This window comes from Ursus maritimus, assembly GCF_017311325.1.
Source record: "Ursus maritimus isolate PB19 chromosome X unlocalized genomic scaffold, ASM1731132v1 scaffold_X1, whole genome shotgun sequence".
In the NCBI taxonomy this organism is placed as follows: domain Eukaryota; kingdom Metazoa; phylum Chordata; class Mammalia; order Carnivora; family Ursidae; genus Ursus; species Ursus maritimus.
This window is the reverse complement of record NW_024423319.1, coordinates 65,017,091-65,032,410: the sequence shown is the minus strand read 5'-3', so window position 1 is coordinate 65,032,410 and position 15,320 is coordinate 65,017,091. Positions and strand designations below refer to the sequence as shown.

Here is a 15,320-nt window from a genome sequence, read left to right as displayed (position 1 = left end):
GGGGGGGGGGAAATGAGAGGAAAACCAAGAAGCCACCTCTAAACTATAGAGAACAAACCGATGGTTGTCAGAGGGGAGGTGTTTGGGGGATGGGTTAAATAAGTGATAGGGATTAAGGAGGGCACATGTTGTGGTAGCACCCTGTGCTTTATTTAGTGTTGAATTACTAAATTTTATACCTGAAATTAATATTACACTATATATTAACTAATTGCAATTTAAATAAAAACTTGAAAGAGAAAAATGGAAAGAGTGATAGCTAAAGGAAGGTAGGTCAAAACACAGTCAATTTTTCAATAAAGAATCAGCAGAAGTTGATAAGGGAGGTGCCTAGTCGGCTGGGCAAGAACTCTTTCCCTTTGTAACTGTGAATTTTGTAATGTTTTATCTTCCTTAGTCTTAGCAATCTGCCTTACTCTAAAACTGGCCTTCAAGATAGAAACCCTGGACCTAACTGGGTAAACATTCATAAAGACATGTTTACCATCTCTGTTCCTCACCCCAATGATTTTCTGTGTCCTAATCAGCCTCATTCACCCCAGGTACAGTTTCTGACAAGTACTACAATTTCTCACTCAAAATTTTTGTCAGCTATTGTATTATTGGGATCAGCTGGTAAAAATTACACTCTGATGCCTGGTATTAGCAACATAAACACACGCTGGAGGCACAGTTGTAAGCATAACATCACTTGGAGACAAAGAACAGATGATGGTAGGGGTATGTGACATGAGAACTTAACTTTCAGCTTTTTACACACACACACACACACACACACACCCCAATCTCATTATGATCCCAAAACCTGGTGGGAAAAAGGTGGAAGGACAAAGTTCTGCTTCCTCATTTTTCCTTTGCTGTTTTGCCTTTTAGAAAAGTAGACTACAAGCCTGTGTAGGCTTGCCTACATATACTATATTTCTTTGTATATTTAAACCATTCTAAGAGAGAAAGGGAATGATATTTTAAAGAAAACGTAGGGGCACCTGGGTGGCTCAGTTGGTTAAGCGTCTGCCTTCGGCTCAGGTCATGATCCCAGGGTCCTGGGATGGAGTCCCGCATCAGGCTCCCTGCTCGGTGGGAAGCCTGCTTCTCCCTCTCCCTCTGCCCCTGCTCGTGTTCTCTCTCTCACTCACTCTCCCTCTCAAATAAATAAATAAAATCTTAAAAAGATAAAGCAAATTTAACCAATGTGAATAAATTAGGGTAGAGAAAGGTGAGCTGCTGTCCACTGATTAAATTAACTCAAGCAAAACATAATGAGTGACTAACTGGCAGGATTGTTTACAAATATACACAGCACTGTTTATTATGTTTCCTGACTTATCTGATTGGTTATAAATCATGGTATCACAAAGCTGTTAAGAAACCTTCCAAGCTGCCATTTAATCCAACCTAAGCCACCCGTATGTGCAACACAAATCTGGCCATACTTTTCCTTCTCTATCCAAAGGGCACTTATGAGGTTGACATGCTTATATAATCTTTCTGGACACTATTTTCTTACTACACTACATTGGTTGCATTAACATGGTCTTTATTAGTGCTTGCTCTGCTGGGTGGAGAAAGGCTTCCTTCTGAGCCTCCTTACCTCGGTTTTCATCCTCATTGTCTTCCCAGGGCTCTTCATTTGCTAACAGTGGGTTTTGTGACTCATTCATAGACCTCATAGGGAAGGAGTGTCCATCACCAGGGCTGTTGGGGAAAGGAAGGCTGTGAGCTCTTGCAGTGGACATAGACTTTCTATGAATGTAATAACCCCCTTAGAAATAGGAGGGGGTTCTTAGAAAGATTTAAACCATTTAGTTTATTTGCTAAAGCCATGGTGTAATAGGGTTTTACAATAGCATCATTTAGTTGCTATATTGCTTTCAATTTCTATATCTTGTTTGTCTACATCAGTGTCGACTGTTTTGGTTTGTAAGCAACTGTTTAACTTGTTTCCCATAATGCCCAGTTATGGCAATATGCACACATTGCAGGCTTCATAAATATCATTTAATGATGATCATCTGAATTTATACCCAACTATCTTATTGCTTTGGTTCTACATTTTCAACAAAAATGAGCAGATTCAGAATCATTGAAACATTGGAGATAAGTTGCTGTGAATTGGAGATAGATATTAATGTCTGAATGCCCCGTTATATGGCTTGTATGGCAGAAAGGTTATTAGGAACTATGGGAAACAGCGAGAGTGAGGCATCTCTAGGAGTGCAGATTTTGGGGGCAATTACCCTCATGGGGGATCCACTTTGTGGATATCTATGGTAATCCAGGGCTACCTCCTTGGTTAATCTCTGTCCCCCAACAGATGGGATGCATTGGAGGGAACTAAGTTAGTTCTGGCTTGAGTGGGCTACGGTTTGAACATTTGAGTATATATATCTCAATGCATCGCAAATTTTTATCTGAGTGACTTTTGGATTACTCATTTTATATTACCTATGTCTTTTCTCCTGTTCATAATTGTGGTTAACTGAAAGTTGACAGATTTCATTTATAGTTCTCTACAGAGGATGTAAGTATACTGATTATAAGTGAATGGGCTTTGATTTTTTTTCTATTTCAGAGACTCATTTTAGATCTCCCTTTGATGTACTGATAGTGTGTGTATTTGTGTGTGTATGTGTGTTAGGGGGGTGCAAATAATTGCTAACAGTTATTAATCAACATTACCCACCAACACAGTTTTGTTTTGTGTTTTATAGCCAGGATAGTAGGATATACCATAGATCTTAAATAAAAGAGCCTGTGAAACACCAACTGGTACCACTTATCCACTTACAGCATTTTGGGGGTATATGCCCCCTCTGCTGTTTTTCTTCTGTATATATTTACACATATTTTTGTATATATTTTTAATCACAGAGTACATACCACTTGAATTCTACATTTTTCACTTAGAGTGAGCATTTCCCTTTATTGTGACATAGTCTTAATTACTATTACTTATGACTACATTAATATTCCAGTCAATGGGGATATATATAGCATATTGTTGAATATTTAGGTTGGATGTTTTCTAATTATTGGCTGGAAATATTGTTGTGATGAACATTTTTATGCCTAGTTTGTCTTTAGGACAGATATTTAGAAGTGGGATTGCTGGACAATGGACATGTGGATTCTTATGATTTTTGGTACATATTACCAAATTCATTTACAAAGAGTGATACCAGTTTACACTGCCACAAAGCACGAGAGTGTCTATTTATCATATCCTCACCTCTAATTTCTCTTTATCAACCCAGAAATAAAGAACTTTGGGAATAGAGTTTTTTATTGGACTGTTACTTGTTGCAAACTAGAATTAAAACTGAGTTTCCTACTTCAAGGCATGGTCCAGCATCAACTTCTTTCAGTGGTAATAATTACCTACCTGGACCCAATAGGTATTAACCAGAACTTCTTGTTATCTCCAAACACCTGCTGGATATTTTTGATGAAGCCAAGGTTGAACCCATTTTTCTCTGGGCCACTTGTAAACACTGGAGTACAGAAGGCCTCTAGGGCAGGATAGGGGAGTTGAAAAAAGAGGAAGAAAGCAATAAAGGAACAAATTTCAGGACTATTATGATCTTACAGTTCTCCATGAATGTGACTTGATGCTACAATATCTTTTTGCTGTGGTAGCATAGGCCTCTCATCCTTAGTTATTGTTAAATTACTTAGTAAAAACCAGTTTAATTACTTAATACAAAGTAATTTTGTTATTAAATGCAAAGAATTGGTACTTAAAACAAAGGGCAGAAGAAACACATAATGGTAGAAATAATTAAGCAGCCATAGGGAAACTATATATTTTGTGCTGCTGCATTGTAAGGAGTGAAAGAACAAATTTAACAGTACTTTATTTAAATCTAAGTGGCAACAGCAGCCCAATGGTGTCCATCCTTAGAGCTGGGACTGAAGTAATGATGCATGATGAGTTGGTAATGACATTGATTTGGTTTTGAAACTTTTCAGAAATGAAGATGTTTACACTGAAACCTGCAATATAAGAAACTGATTTTACCCCAGTAAAAATGTCAACAGGTGAACTATAATCACCTCAAAGACTGAGGAGTTGGACCATGTTAGTGCACATTATTTTGGACATATTTATCCCATTAAGCAACAAACACTTTCACTGTTGGACCAGCTGCATCTAGCCATTTCCCATTTGTTCTTTGTTTTCAGACTCTGTTATCGTGAAGTTCTTAGTACTTCTCTACTTTGCAGTTATGTCTAAGCCAAATGTGCTGATCTACCACCCTAGCAAACTAAGTGCTACAGATATTTGGTTTAGAAAAGGAGTGTAAATATTTTCTTAGCTGTTAGCATTATTAGTAAATGAGTTCCAAATATATAGTGGCCTTTTTTTATTTTTATTTTTACTTTTTTATTAGTATTTTTTTAAATTATGTTAGTCACCATAGAGTACATTCCTAGTTTTTGATGTAAAGTTCCATGATTCATTACTTGCGTATAACACCCAGTGCACCATGCAATAGTGCCCTCCTTAATACCTATCACCAGCCTATCCCATTCCCCCACCCCCTCCCCTCTGAAGCCCTAGTGGCTTTTGTACTGAAATTGCTCACTCTATCTTAGCTGAACATTCAACATTTGGACACTTTCTCCTCACTCCTCATGCATTTATTTGTATACAATGTAAATATTTGTTTCACTCTAGATGAAATAAAGTTATTGTACTGTAATCCATCAGAAATAGAATTCTCCAAATAACAGGTTGGAGTATAGAGTAACAGAAAAAAAATATTCATTTCTTGTACTCATTTTCTAGAAACTCGCTTATTCAGTGTATTTATCATATTCCCAGTCCTCCACAGCTACTTGATGATTGTAGATATCCAGCGATTTGTTGGTTTGGATTCTTTCTCAGCACTCTGTCTTTGGATGCCTTCAATAATTTAGAGTCTTCTATCTTTATTAACCTTCACTTCTCCCTTCTGCTATTCCCTTCTGTATTGATTTTTTCCTCCACTTCCTCATGTGAACACCTTCTAGAAATTTTTCAAGCCATAAATTTGGGGAGTTATTACCCAATGTGAATTACAAAGAACAATGGTTCATTTTGGTTTTGTGTGAGGTTTCATTCAATACTGCTTTATTCATTCACTATGGCTCTCCGTTTTGGTTAAACGTGTTTACATTTGTCTCAGTTTGGAAGTAAAGGAAAGTCACTACAAATAAAATGCTTCACTGGAACTTTTTCTCTTCCCTGGGAATAATCCATAGGCCACTATGATGTACATTAATGTGTTTCTTCCCTTGTCTTCATATCCAGTCTTACCTAAGGTGGTTTTGTTTCTGCTGACAAGCCAACAATGGTAACCAAAGAGAATCACAAGGCTGACAAAAAACATGCAGGCCACAAAGAGGAGGAAAAGAACATGGAACTTTGAGCGAACACTGGGCAATTCCCCCTAGAACAGAAATAATAAACAAATAGAAACAAAGGATTAAAGTGATAAGGCTTGGCTAGTTTTTCTATATGTCAGCACTTTTCTCATATGTATAAAATGTCTAGCTATAATTAAAAATAGACTTTATAAAATTTTTATAAAAGTTCTTTCTGTTGATGACCATACCTCATTATGGATATGCCTTCAGCCTACAAAGACTAAAATGGATCCTTGATTAAGTTCACTGTAAAACAGAGTATATGCTGCAGCAATTAGAAAAGAGTAGTACAAAAAGGGTATATTCAGGCCATAACTGGTATGTAACCTCTTAAAGCTTGTACTCCATTTAGTTTGCAGATTATGAATCACTGGCCAGAGGTGATCTTGAGGTCATATGGTTCATCCTCTAGTCTCAAGATGTGTTATTCTGAAATACTTTATATGTCATGTTTCCTTGGACATGTGTATGTTGAAAACATCACAATGATATATGTAGGAAGTTAAAACACGTAGGTAGAATTCAAAATGCTCTACCTATAAGTTATAACGTGACTTTAAAGCTACTGAAAATTTCGTGTGGTTGTTTTTTATAACTGAAGTAGAATGTATTGGTATATCACATCCTGTGAAATAGCTCTTTAGACAATAAAATCAAGCAAAAAAGACTTATAGTTATCTGAGACATCTTATTTTCCATGTGGTGCCAGCTTTCTTTTTTTACATGCAGCCCTAAACCAGCATACACAGTGTATAACATTTTATCTTCTGAAGAGAATTTTAGAAAACATTTTCAGTTTTGGAATGAGCAGTTTAGAGAAGTTTTTTATTTCCCCCTTTCCTGTGCTGATCATTGATTTGGCATGATGAATTGCATTAAAGTATTTCTAAATGCTCTTGAGTAGTAAAGTTAAAGGTGATTCTCGATTGAAGTGGACCTTAACATTAGGATCTGGTTCTACTTCAGCTTGGAAGGAAAAAAATTAAGACTTGGAAACACTTGGAAAATTCAGATAGCACAGATTTTTTTTTCTTAGAGAAGACTTTTATTCATTTTGATGTAAGGAAATACTGGGGATATTTCAGAGTATATATGTTTGAAGGATGAAGGTAAGGGGAAGTCAGTCAGTCAGATGTTTTCAGCTGATGAGTAGTCTGGGTAAAATTTGCATGGGGGCAGAACACCCCAGGAAATAGTTATCGCAAGAACTTCAACTTTCAGAAACCTTCATCTGAAGCTCCTTTCAGAAATGATCCCTCCACAAAATCTTGGCCTAAGCACCCAAACTGAATTTGATTGGTTTGTGTTTGTTTTGCTTTGAGTTTATAGGAAAAATTTTATATATTGTTTCGTAGTAGTTTTTGCATAGCTGGGTTTTTGCTTTCATAATCTCTACTTTTTGAATATGTTTGTTAAAGCTTTTAAGGCTTACATTTATTTTACTTCTTATCTTTCATGTTTAAATGGGCGACAGGAAATGTCTGGGCAAGAGGGACTGATGAAAATTCAGTTCATACCCTGGGTAGCTAAGCTGGAAATCTTTCCCTCCCCTAATTACTCTTGTAGAACTATCTTTTGTCTGCCAAAGGATAGTCCTTGATAAAGTCTTTTTGTTGTTGTTGTTGTTAGAAGAGATTGATGGCCTGATGTTCGAAATTACCTTCCCAGGAGATAACCAAGCTAAATTACTCAAAGCAATAACCACCAGAGAAACAGTTCAGGGGAATACTGGTAGAAAAATACTACTATCTTGGTTCTAAAATAATTCATAGTCTCTGTGAGGAGATTCACGGCCCACTGTGGAAGGTGTATATTACTACTTTTTCATAAGGCAAAAGATCAATTTCCTATCAAAGTAGTTACTCTTTAAGTTAATATACAGAGGAAAAACATGACCTGATGATTGTCTTCTGAATTCTTTATTCCAAAGGAGCTATAGCTGGTGGTAGGATATGGTATAGTGTGTAACATCTTTGGGTTTAGGGTCAGATAGCTTCTCGTCCTGACTTTGAAACTTACAAGCTGGGTGATCCTGAGCAAGTCACTTAACTACTATAAGCCTCAGTTTTATCACTTTTAAACGAGACTAACAATTCTTGTTTTGTGTACTTGATAAGGTTGTGGTGAGGAGAAGATGAGATAATAGATATGAAAGTGCTTTGAAAATGGTAAAGTATCATACAAACGGAGGTTGCTGTTCCCTAGGAGAACCGCTAGTCACCTTGATACATGGTTTTTAAAATACATGGCAGTGTTTACTTTTTATTTTAAGGCGAGACTCAATTTAAACTGAGAAAGGCATCTCTAAAACACCCCCAAAGTCCTTTCTGGCTGGAGAGACTGCAAAACAGCATTTTTCTGAATTGTCAATGCCCTTTTCATTAGGAGAGCAAGCCAAGACAGGTTTTCTTACATCGCATCTGTGAGGCATGAGCTAATCTATTGTAGAGAAAAAATGAGGGAATAGAAAAAGGACACGTCTATGTTCATCTTGTGCTTGTGAATACTGGCATATTTCTGGCAATTAATTCACATCCAAATATTATCTTTCAAGAGCGAAAAAAAAAAAGTGTACACCACCTGGATGGCATCGTGGTATTTGAAGACTGACTAACTTGGAGGGCCAAGGCAAAATGTATAAAATGCAACATTGTTTACTCCTTTATGAGTTCTTACACAGTAGCCTGCTGTGTTAAAGACCAAGTAAGGTCTGTAGTGAAGACCAAGGCTGACACTTTCCCTGCTGAATTGGATACAGATTTTCTTTACATTCAGGTTAGTAGCTCAGTGTGTGAATGGGATGCCAGACAGGTCATGAAAACCTGAGCACGATAAGAGATCCTATGATATGGAGAGGAGCCCAAGAAGAGATGCCAAGATAATGAAACATTTTGTATTTGGGGAAAATTTATGAGAAAACTTCATTTCTGCTTATACTTTTGTATCTCTGAGTTGAAGTTTTTTTAAAAAGATTTTATTTATTTGTCAGAGAGAGAGTGTGTGTGCGTGCGCTCATGAGCAGGGGGAAGGGTAGAGGGAGCAGCAGACTCTCCATTGAGCTGGGAGTCCGATGCTGGGCTTGGTCCCAGAATCCTGGGATCATGACCTGAGCTGAAGGTAGACGCTTAACCAACTGAGCCACCCAGGTGCCCCATAATTCCTGATTCTTAAAGTTATTAAATATCTGAATTGATTCAGAAAGTTGGGAGAATGGAAAGCACATATCACTCTAATTTTTTATACTATATTTTCTATACTAGTAGGGATCAAAGCACTAATTAATAATTTAACTACTCTCGGGTATTTAGGTTCTCGCTGCCTGTCTTTCTCCTTTGTTCTCCAGTTTATTATAACCTTTAGTCTGGTCAAAGGATCCACATTCTTTTCCTGCTGCTTTACCTCTTCACTTGATGTGAGATATTCCTATTATATGGGCTCCTGTACAATTCCTACAGTAATAAATAATAGCTCTGCCCACATCTGTCTTTTGCTATTTAGGTTCAGTTTGGACAACCCTCATCATGGAAGGTTATGATATTTTAACTATTGTACTGGAATTGTGAGGAAGGGAGATCTTCTGGAGTCCATTGGCTTAAAATAAAAAAATTCACTATACTGCTGCCAGACCCCACACACATACGTAAAGTAAAAATCTGCCTTCAATTCTTTTGGAAATAGATGGAATATGGTTGAAATCTTAAAGTAGAAGAAATATGAAATTCTCTTTTAGATTTCACTATAATCATCAAAATCATATGTTGAAAGGTAAAGTACTTTTAACATATGTTTCATTTGATCTTGGCAATGAACTAGTGAAGCAGGTAACAGAACCAGTATTAAAACTCAGTTTTCCTAATTCCCAACCCATTGTTTGTCATACAAAGTTCAAATAAGACTCCCCATTTCATTTTGGTCACGTGCAAAGATGAGTGAATGAATCTTTCTGTCTAATAGGAATTTTGCAACTCTCCTTTGAACAGGAAATGAGAAAGTATTTTCTGACGATGAGGGAATATTTTGTTAGCCTTTTTCTTAGGAAACTAGAGAATCAAAATTAGTTTCAACATTTTAAAAATCTATAATTGGTAAGAAGTGGATTTTTAAAACTTAACTAGGTAAGTGCATTGTAAAGAACCACTAAGAGTCAAGAGGTTAGGTTCCTAAAGGGGTCTTAACAAAACCCTCACGTATGACAGAAATTTGTTTAAGTGGAATCCTTAAATAACAAACTCCTAAATCTCAGAATATTCAACATGGGAAACTTGTTTTTAGTCCTTCCTTTCTGCTCACCTTAGTAATAGCTATTTCGAAATGTCAAAAGAAAAGTTGAAAAATGTCACATATTGGAGTAGGTGTGTGTTTGTTTGGGGGGGGTGACCTTTCAGGGTTATTTAACTTACTCTCCAGTATTTGATGAAATAGTTGAAGACTGTTGTAGCAATGTACAGGCAGTAGAGAACAGAATAAGCTAAGAACTGAAGAAAGAATTTGTAGTTGGAAAATCCAATGCAATTATTAACCCTAAAAAAAGAAAAAAAGAAAAACTAATTTGAAATTAGGATTCATTGATTGAGAACACACTGATGCATAAGTGAACAAAGCAATGGAAGTATGTTACTCCTGCTTCTTCATTATGTGTTGTGTAGAAACTCAACAGAAATAGAAATCCCTTAATAGGAACAGACTGGAAAAACAAGTTCATGTCTCACTTGTTTCTCCTTTCATTTACAGGCATAGAGACACCCGGCCTACTTAATAGTTCTGGACTGGTTCCTGACCCAGCCAAGGAAACCTGAATCTTGGATGCTGAAAACCTATTACAATCTCAACAGCTACACTTAGTACAGTGTGGCATGTTCTCTTTGTAGTTAGATGGTTTCAGACTGGTTCTCTAGGTTAGACATACAAAATTTGGAGAAGAATTGCTGAAGTTAACAATCTAGAATATTTCAAACATCAAGACAACTAAAAGCAGAACTGAATTGTATATGTCAAAGAAAACTATTTGTGCTTGATTTCATTGCTACACCCAATTACTAAAGCTAATGAACAAAAGACCATTAGTTTTGTGAGCCCAGGAATTCACTACCATACCTTTGATGGTATATTTATTTTTGCTTTAAAATGTTATGCCTCCCTTGTCCCCCATGTACATACAAGACCCAGTGATTTATGGTTAGAGAAATAAGCATGTTACAACTATGCTTAGGAAAGTAGGCATTTTGAGCAACGCTGACCCTTTCAAAGTAATGAATCAAAGGGACATACCAAGGGCAGTGATGGTCCATTTTTAATACACACCTACAAATGAAACAGAATACAGTGTGATGAGCGGAGCTATGGAAATGCAGTAACACCTCATAGTTTAACTCAAGTCTCACCAGTATTTTTACATGGTACCAGTACACTCATTCTTAGATTTCCACTATAAGCTACTGCAAAATTATTTTGTTCTCCGTTATTTCTAGGATGAGCCAGTCACAACACTTTATAGTATTATGCTGGCAGCAAGTTACATGCCTAGATGTCTGAGATATCTCCCCTCATTTTGCTCAATATACAGATTAATAAAAGTACAGAAGAAAACATATGACTACAGTCTGTTAAAATAAAAGACAAATGGAGACCATCCCTGAAAATTTCCCAAGCTGACAAAACCACTGTAGTCATACAAAGAAAGCTTAATTTAGTTTATTTTATAAGACTGACTTGACCTGGGTCATTTCTTGCTTATGCCTCTGGAAATCATTAGTAAAATTTCAACTGTTTTCTAAGGTTTATATAAAGTAACCACTGACCAATTCTCTGTCTTAATTTAAGAAAATTCTGAATATTCTAACTAATCAGTGTGAAGAATAAAAAGGCCTTGTTTTCTCACTATATAAGCTGTTTTATAACAATATATCTCAAGCCTCAGTCTATGTTTTGGTTTGAGTGCTCCTGGTTTGCAAACTCTTTTTGGTGTGTACACAATAACATTTTACTAACCAGGGGCACCTGGGTGGCTCAGTCCATTAAGAGTCTGCCTTCAGCTCAAGTCATGATCCCAGGATCCTTGGATCAAGCTCTTCGTAAGGCTCCCTGCTCAGCCAGGAGCTTGCTTCTCCCTTTCCCTCTGCCCCTCCCCCACTTGTGCTCTTTCTTGTTCTCTCAAATAAATAAATAAATAAATAAATAAATAAATAAATAAAATCTTTAAAAAATAAAAAAATTACTAATTACTACTCTGGTGATTTATTGGCTTTACTTTGGCTATTTCTGAACTTTTAACAGATCTCTTTGAATCAACAGTAAGAGAAATATGGGTGGAACATACACTCAAGAAGAAGGACATTAGGATTATATTTATTAACATAAAGATGTGACTACAAAGCTGGAATAATTCGAGTAACAAAATAAAGTGGTATTGAGGTAAAACCCAAAATATAAAGTGATTATCCATGCCTATATACTTATATGAATAATAAACAAATAAAGAAACAAACAAACAAAAATAAGAGAGAAGAGACAAATCTCCCACGCAGAAGAATTCCAATTTATGTAAATAATCTGCCTTCAAGGAGGGGGAGCATAACTTTCCATTCCTTTAGTTTGGGCTATACATAGTGACTTCCTTTCAAAGGGTAAAGAAAGTAGTGGAGGAATAGTAAATTTATATTAGAGAAATCTGACAAACACTACCTCAGCCAGATGATCAAGATTAATTTAGCAGTGATAAGTCATGTTCATAATATGTGCCCTCGATACAATACAATGATAATGGTACTTTACCTCTGTGCTCTTCCTAACCAAAACACAGTACCCAGTCTAATCATGAGAAAAATATTAGACAAATCCCAACTGAGAGATATTCTACAAAACACCTGATCGTTAATCCTAAAGTCCTAAAAACTGTCAAGGTTATCAAAAACAAGTAAATTCTGAGAAACTGTTAAGAACTAAAAGAGCCTGTGAAGACATGCCAGCTAAATGTAATGTGGTATCCTGGATGGGATCTCAGGGAAAAAAAAAAAAGGAATTCTAAAAAGAGTATGGACTTCAATTAAAAATAATGTATTGATGTTGGCTCATTAATTGCAACAAATGTATCATATTAATGTAAGGTGTTGATAATAGGGGAAACTGGACGTAGGACAGATGAGAACTACCATCACAATAATTCTATAAATCTAAAACTGTTCTGAAACAGAACATTTACTTTTATTTTTTAATTTTTAAAAATAAATAAATAAACAATTTTAAAGATTTTATTTATTTATTTGAGAGAGAGCATGAGAGAGACAGCACAACCAGGGGCGGGGGGAGGCAGCAGAGGTAGAGAGAGAAGCAGGCTCCCTGCTGAGCAGGGAGCCCAACGCAGGGCTCCATCCCAGGACCCCGGGATTATGACCTGAGCTGAAGGCAGATACTTAACTAACTGAGCCACCAAGGTGCCCCATTTTTTAATTTTTTAAAAAAGATTTATTTAGGAGCGCCTGGGTGGCTTAGTCGTTAAGCGTCTGCCTTCGGCTCAGGGCATGATCCCAGGGTCCTGGGATCGAGCCCAGCATCAGGCTCCTCCGCTGGGAGCCTGCTTCTTCCTCTCCCACTCTCCGCTTGTGTTCCCTCTCTCACTGGCTCTCTCTTTCTCTGTCAAATAAATAAACAAAATCTTTAAAAAAAGATTTATTTATTTTATAGAGAGAGTATGAGCAGGGGGAAGGGCACAGGAAGAGGGGGAGAAGCAGACTCCCCGCTGAGTGTGGAAACTGACGTGGGGCTCCATCCCCGGTCCCTGAGATCAAGACTTGAGCCGAAATCATGAGTCAGACACTCAACTGACTGAGCCACCCAGGCACCCCAAACATTTATTTTTTAAATGGGGTTTTATATCTCTTTCTTATCTTTAGAATAGTTTGAGTCATCATCATTCCAAGAGCGTATGTGGCATGTGTTCATTATGACTGAACGGACATGCTCTTATCTAGGCATGGTCACATGTTAGGATCAACCACTTTGTTGTTCAAGCTCAGCCCAGGGGAAATATGGATGTCACTTACATGGCACAGACAGAGCAGTGGTGGCAGCGATCTGGCTTGATCAAATGGCACCGGTCACAGAATCTAACAGCTATAGGAAAAGTAAGGTGGTTAGCATTGGTTAGGACTCAATATGACACCATATATCTTACTAGCCTATCTGGATGCTTGTTATACATTGATTACAGGTAGTCAAGTGCATCTCAAGTTACCAAGAAAAAGGCAGATCACAGAAGAGAATTGTGGTATGTATTTTTATCCCCTGTTAGATCAATCTTGAAGGCACCTTTTGGGGGATGAAGGTAGAGGGAAAAGTTTTCATATCTGGATATCTGATAATAAGATTTGGTATTATAAAACAAACTATAATGTCAACTGCTTGAGTGATCTTGGGAAAATCATTTAGATTCTGTTTACTCCAACTTTCCTATATGAAAACAATTAATTCAATTGACCATTTCACAGATAAAGGAAGTAAAGACTTGAGCCATATCAAATGACTTTCACAAGATTACACAGCAAGTGAGAGGCAGGACTGTGACCACTATAGTTTTTCTGACCCCTTAGTTCATTCAGGGTTCTTTTCACTCTGAAAGTCTAACATAAAAAAATTTTTTTTTCCCTCTCTCTTCCTTCCTTCTCTCCTTCTTTTCTTTCTTTATTTCCCTTAATGAAAGGTATTTCCCTTTTCTTCTCATTTTCTCTCTGTTCATCGATAAAGTATGACTGTGTTTAATGTAATTATTATTAAGTGAAACAACTAAAATCATGAATAATTTGACCTAATATAATAATCCCATTTGACATGTACATTAAGCACATATAATTGATTTAGAATAATGGACTGCTAATTCAGCAGTTTGTGTTTATGTCTAGCAATGGAGGGGGATGACAAAAGTATGGTTATAATCCAGGGAAAGAAAAAGGGAGAGGGGCATGCATGTTTAATTCATTCAGCATGTTTTTAAAGATATAGTAATGCCATTGCCCAGTTTAAGCCACCATTATCTCTCATTTAGATGACTGCAATAGATCCCTAATTATTTACCCTGCTTTCATTCTTGTTCCCCATAATATGTTCTCTATAAAATAGTCAGATGATCTGTTAAAATGTAAATCAGATAATGTCACTTTTTACTTAAAACCTTCAATGGACTTCCAACACCATTAGAATAAAATCCAAACTCCTTACCATGGCCTGCATCATCTGGCCTCTGCTTGCCTCTTCAGCTTAAACTGGTATCACTCACCACCAGCTATACTCCAGTCCCGTGGTTGGCTGGCTGTTCTAATATGGCAAGACTGCTCCTGTCTAAGGGCCTTTTGTACTTGCAGTACCTTCTGCCTGGGATGCTAGTCCCTCTGCTCTTTACTTCTTCCTGGTTTTTATTATTCAGTCTCAAACCAAATGATATTTCCTCAGAGAAGCCTTCTCTATATCATAGGGCTGCAAACAAATGATTCAAGGGTCCAGAGAACAGTAAGTAGTGAGTGAAGCAGCCAGTTGGAGACTGTGAGGGAACCTGAGAATGAATGCCTTATTTAAATTTGTGTGGAATGAGAAAAGGCCCCGAATTGCCAAGGAAGTGTTGAAAAGGAAAAACAAAGCTGGGGGCATCACAATGCCGGATTTCGAGCTGTACTACAAAGTTGTGATCACAAAGACAGCATGGTACTGGCACAAAAACAGACACATAGACCAATGGAACAGAATAGAGAACCCAGAAATGGACCCTTGGCTCTTTGGCAACTAATCTTTGATAAAGCAGGAAAAAACATCTGGTGGAAAAAAAGACAGTCACTTCAATAAATGGTGCTGGGAAAATTGGACAGCTACATGCAAAAGAATGAAACTTGACCACTCTCTCACACCATACACAAAGATAAACTCCA

General features: G+C 37.0%; 1 protein-coding gene across 1 annotated transcript in view; it reads right to left on the bottom strand.

The window, feature by feature from the left end:
• The window catches only part of ZDHHC15 (zinc finger DHHC-type palmitoyltransferase 15), a 168,534-nt gene that overhangs the window by 42,183 nt on the left and 111,031 nt on the right, over positions 1-15,320 (bottom strand). The window contains exons 5-10 of the mRNA XM_040630478.1: positions 13,449-13,518; positions 10,678-10,710; positions 9,810-9,930; positions 5,300-5,432; positions 3,383-3,509; positions 1,592-1,695 (exon numbers count right to left, since the gene is read on the bottom strand). Of these exons, the coding sequence (XP_040486412.1) occupies positions 1,592-1,695; positions 3,383-3,509; positions 5,300-5,432; positions 9,810-9,930; positions 10,678-10,710; positions 13,449-13,518 (588 nt within the window). The remainder of the gene's footprint in view (positions 1-1,591; positions 1,696-3,382; positions 3,510-5,299; positions 5,433-9,809; positions 9,931-10,677; positions 10,711-13,448; positions 13,519-15,320) is intronic.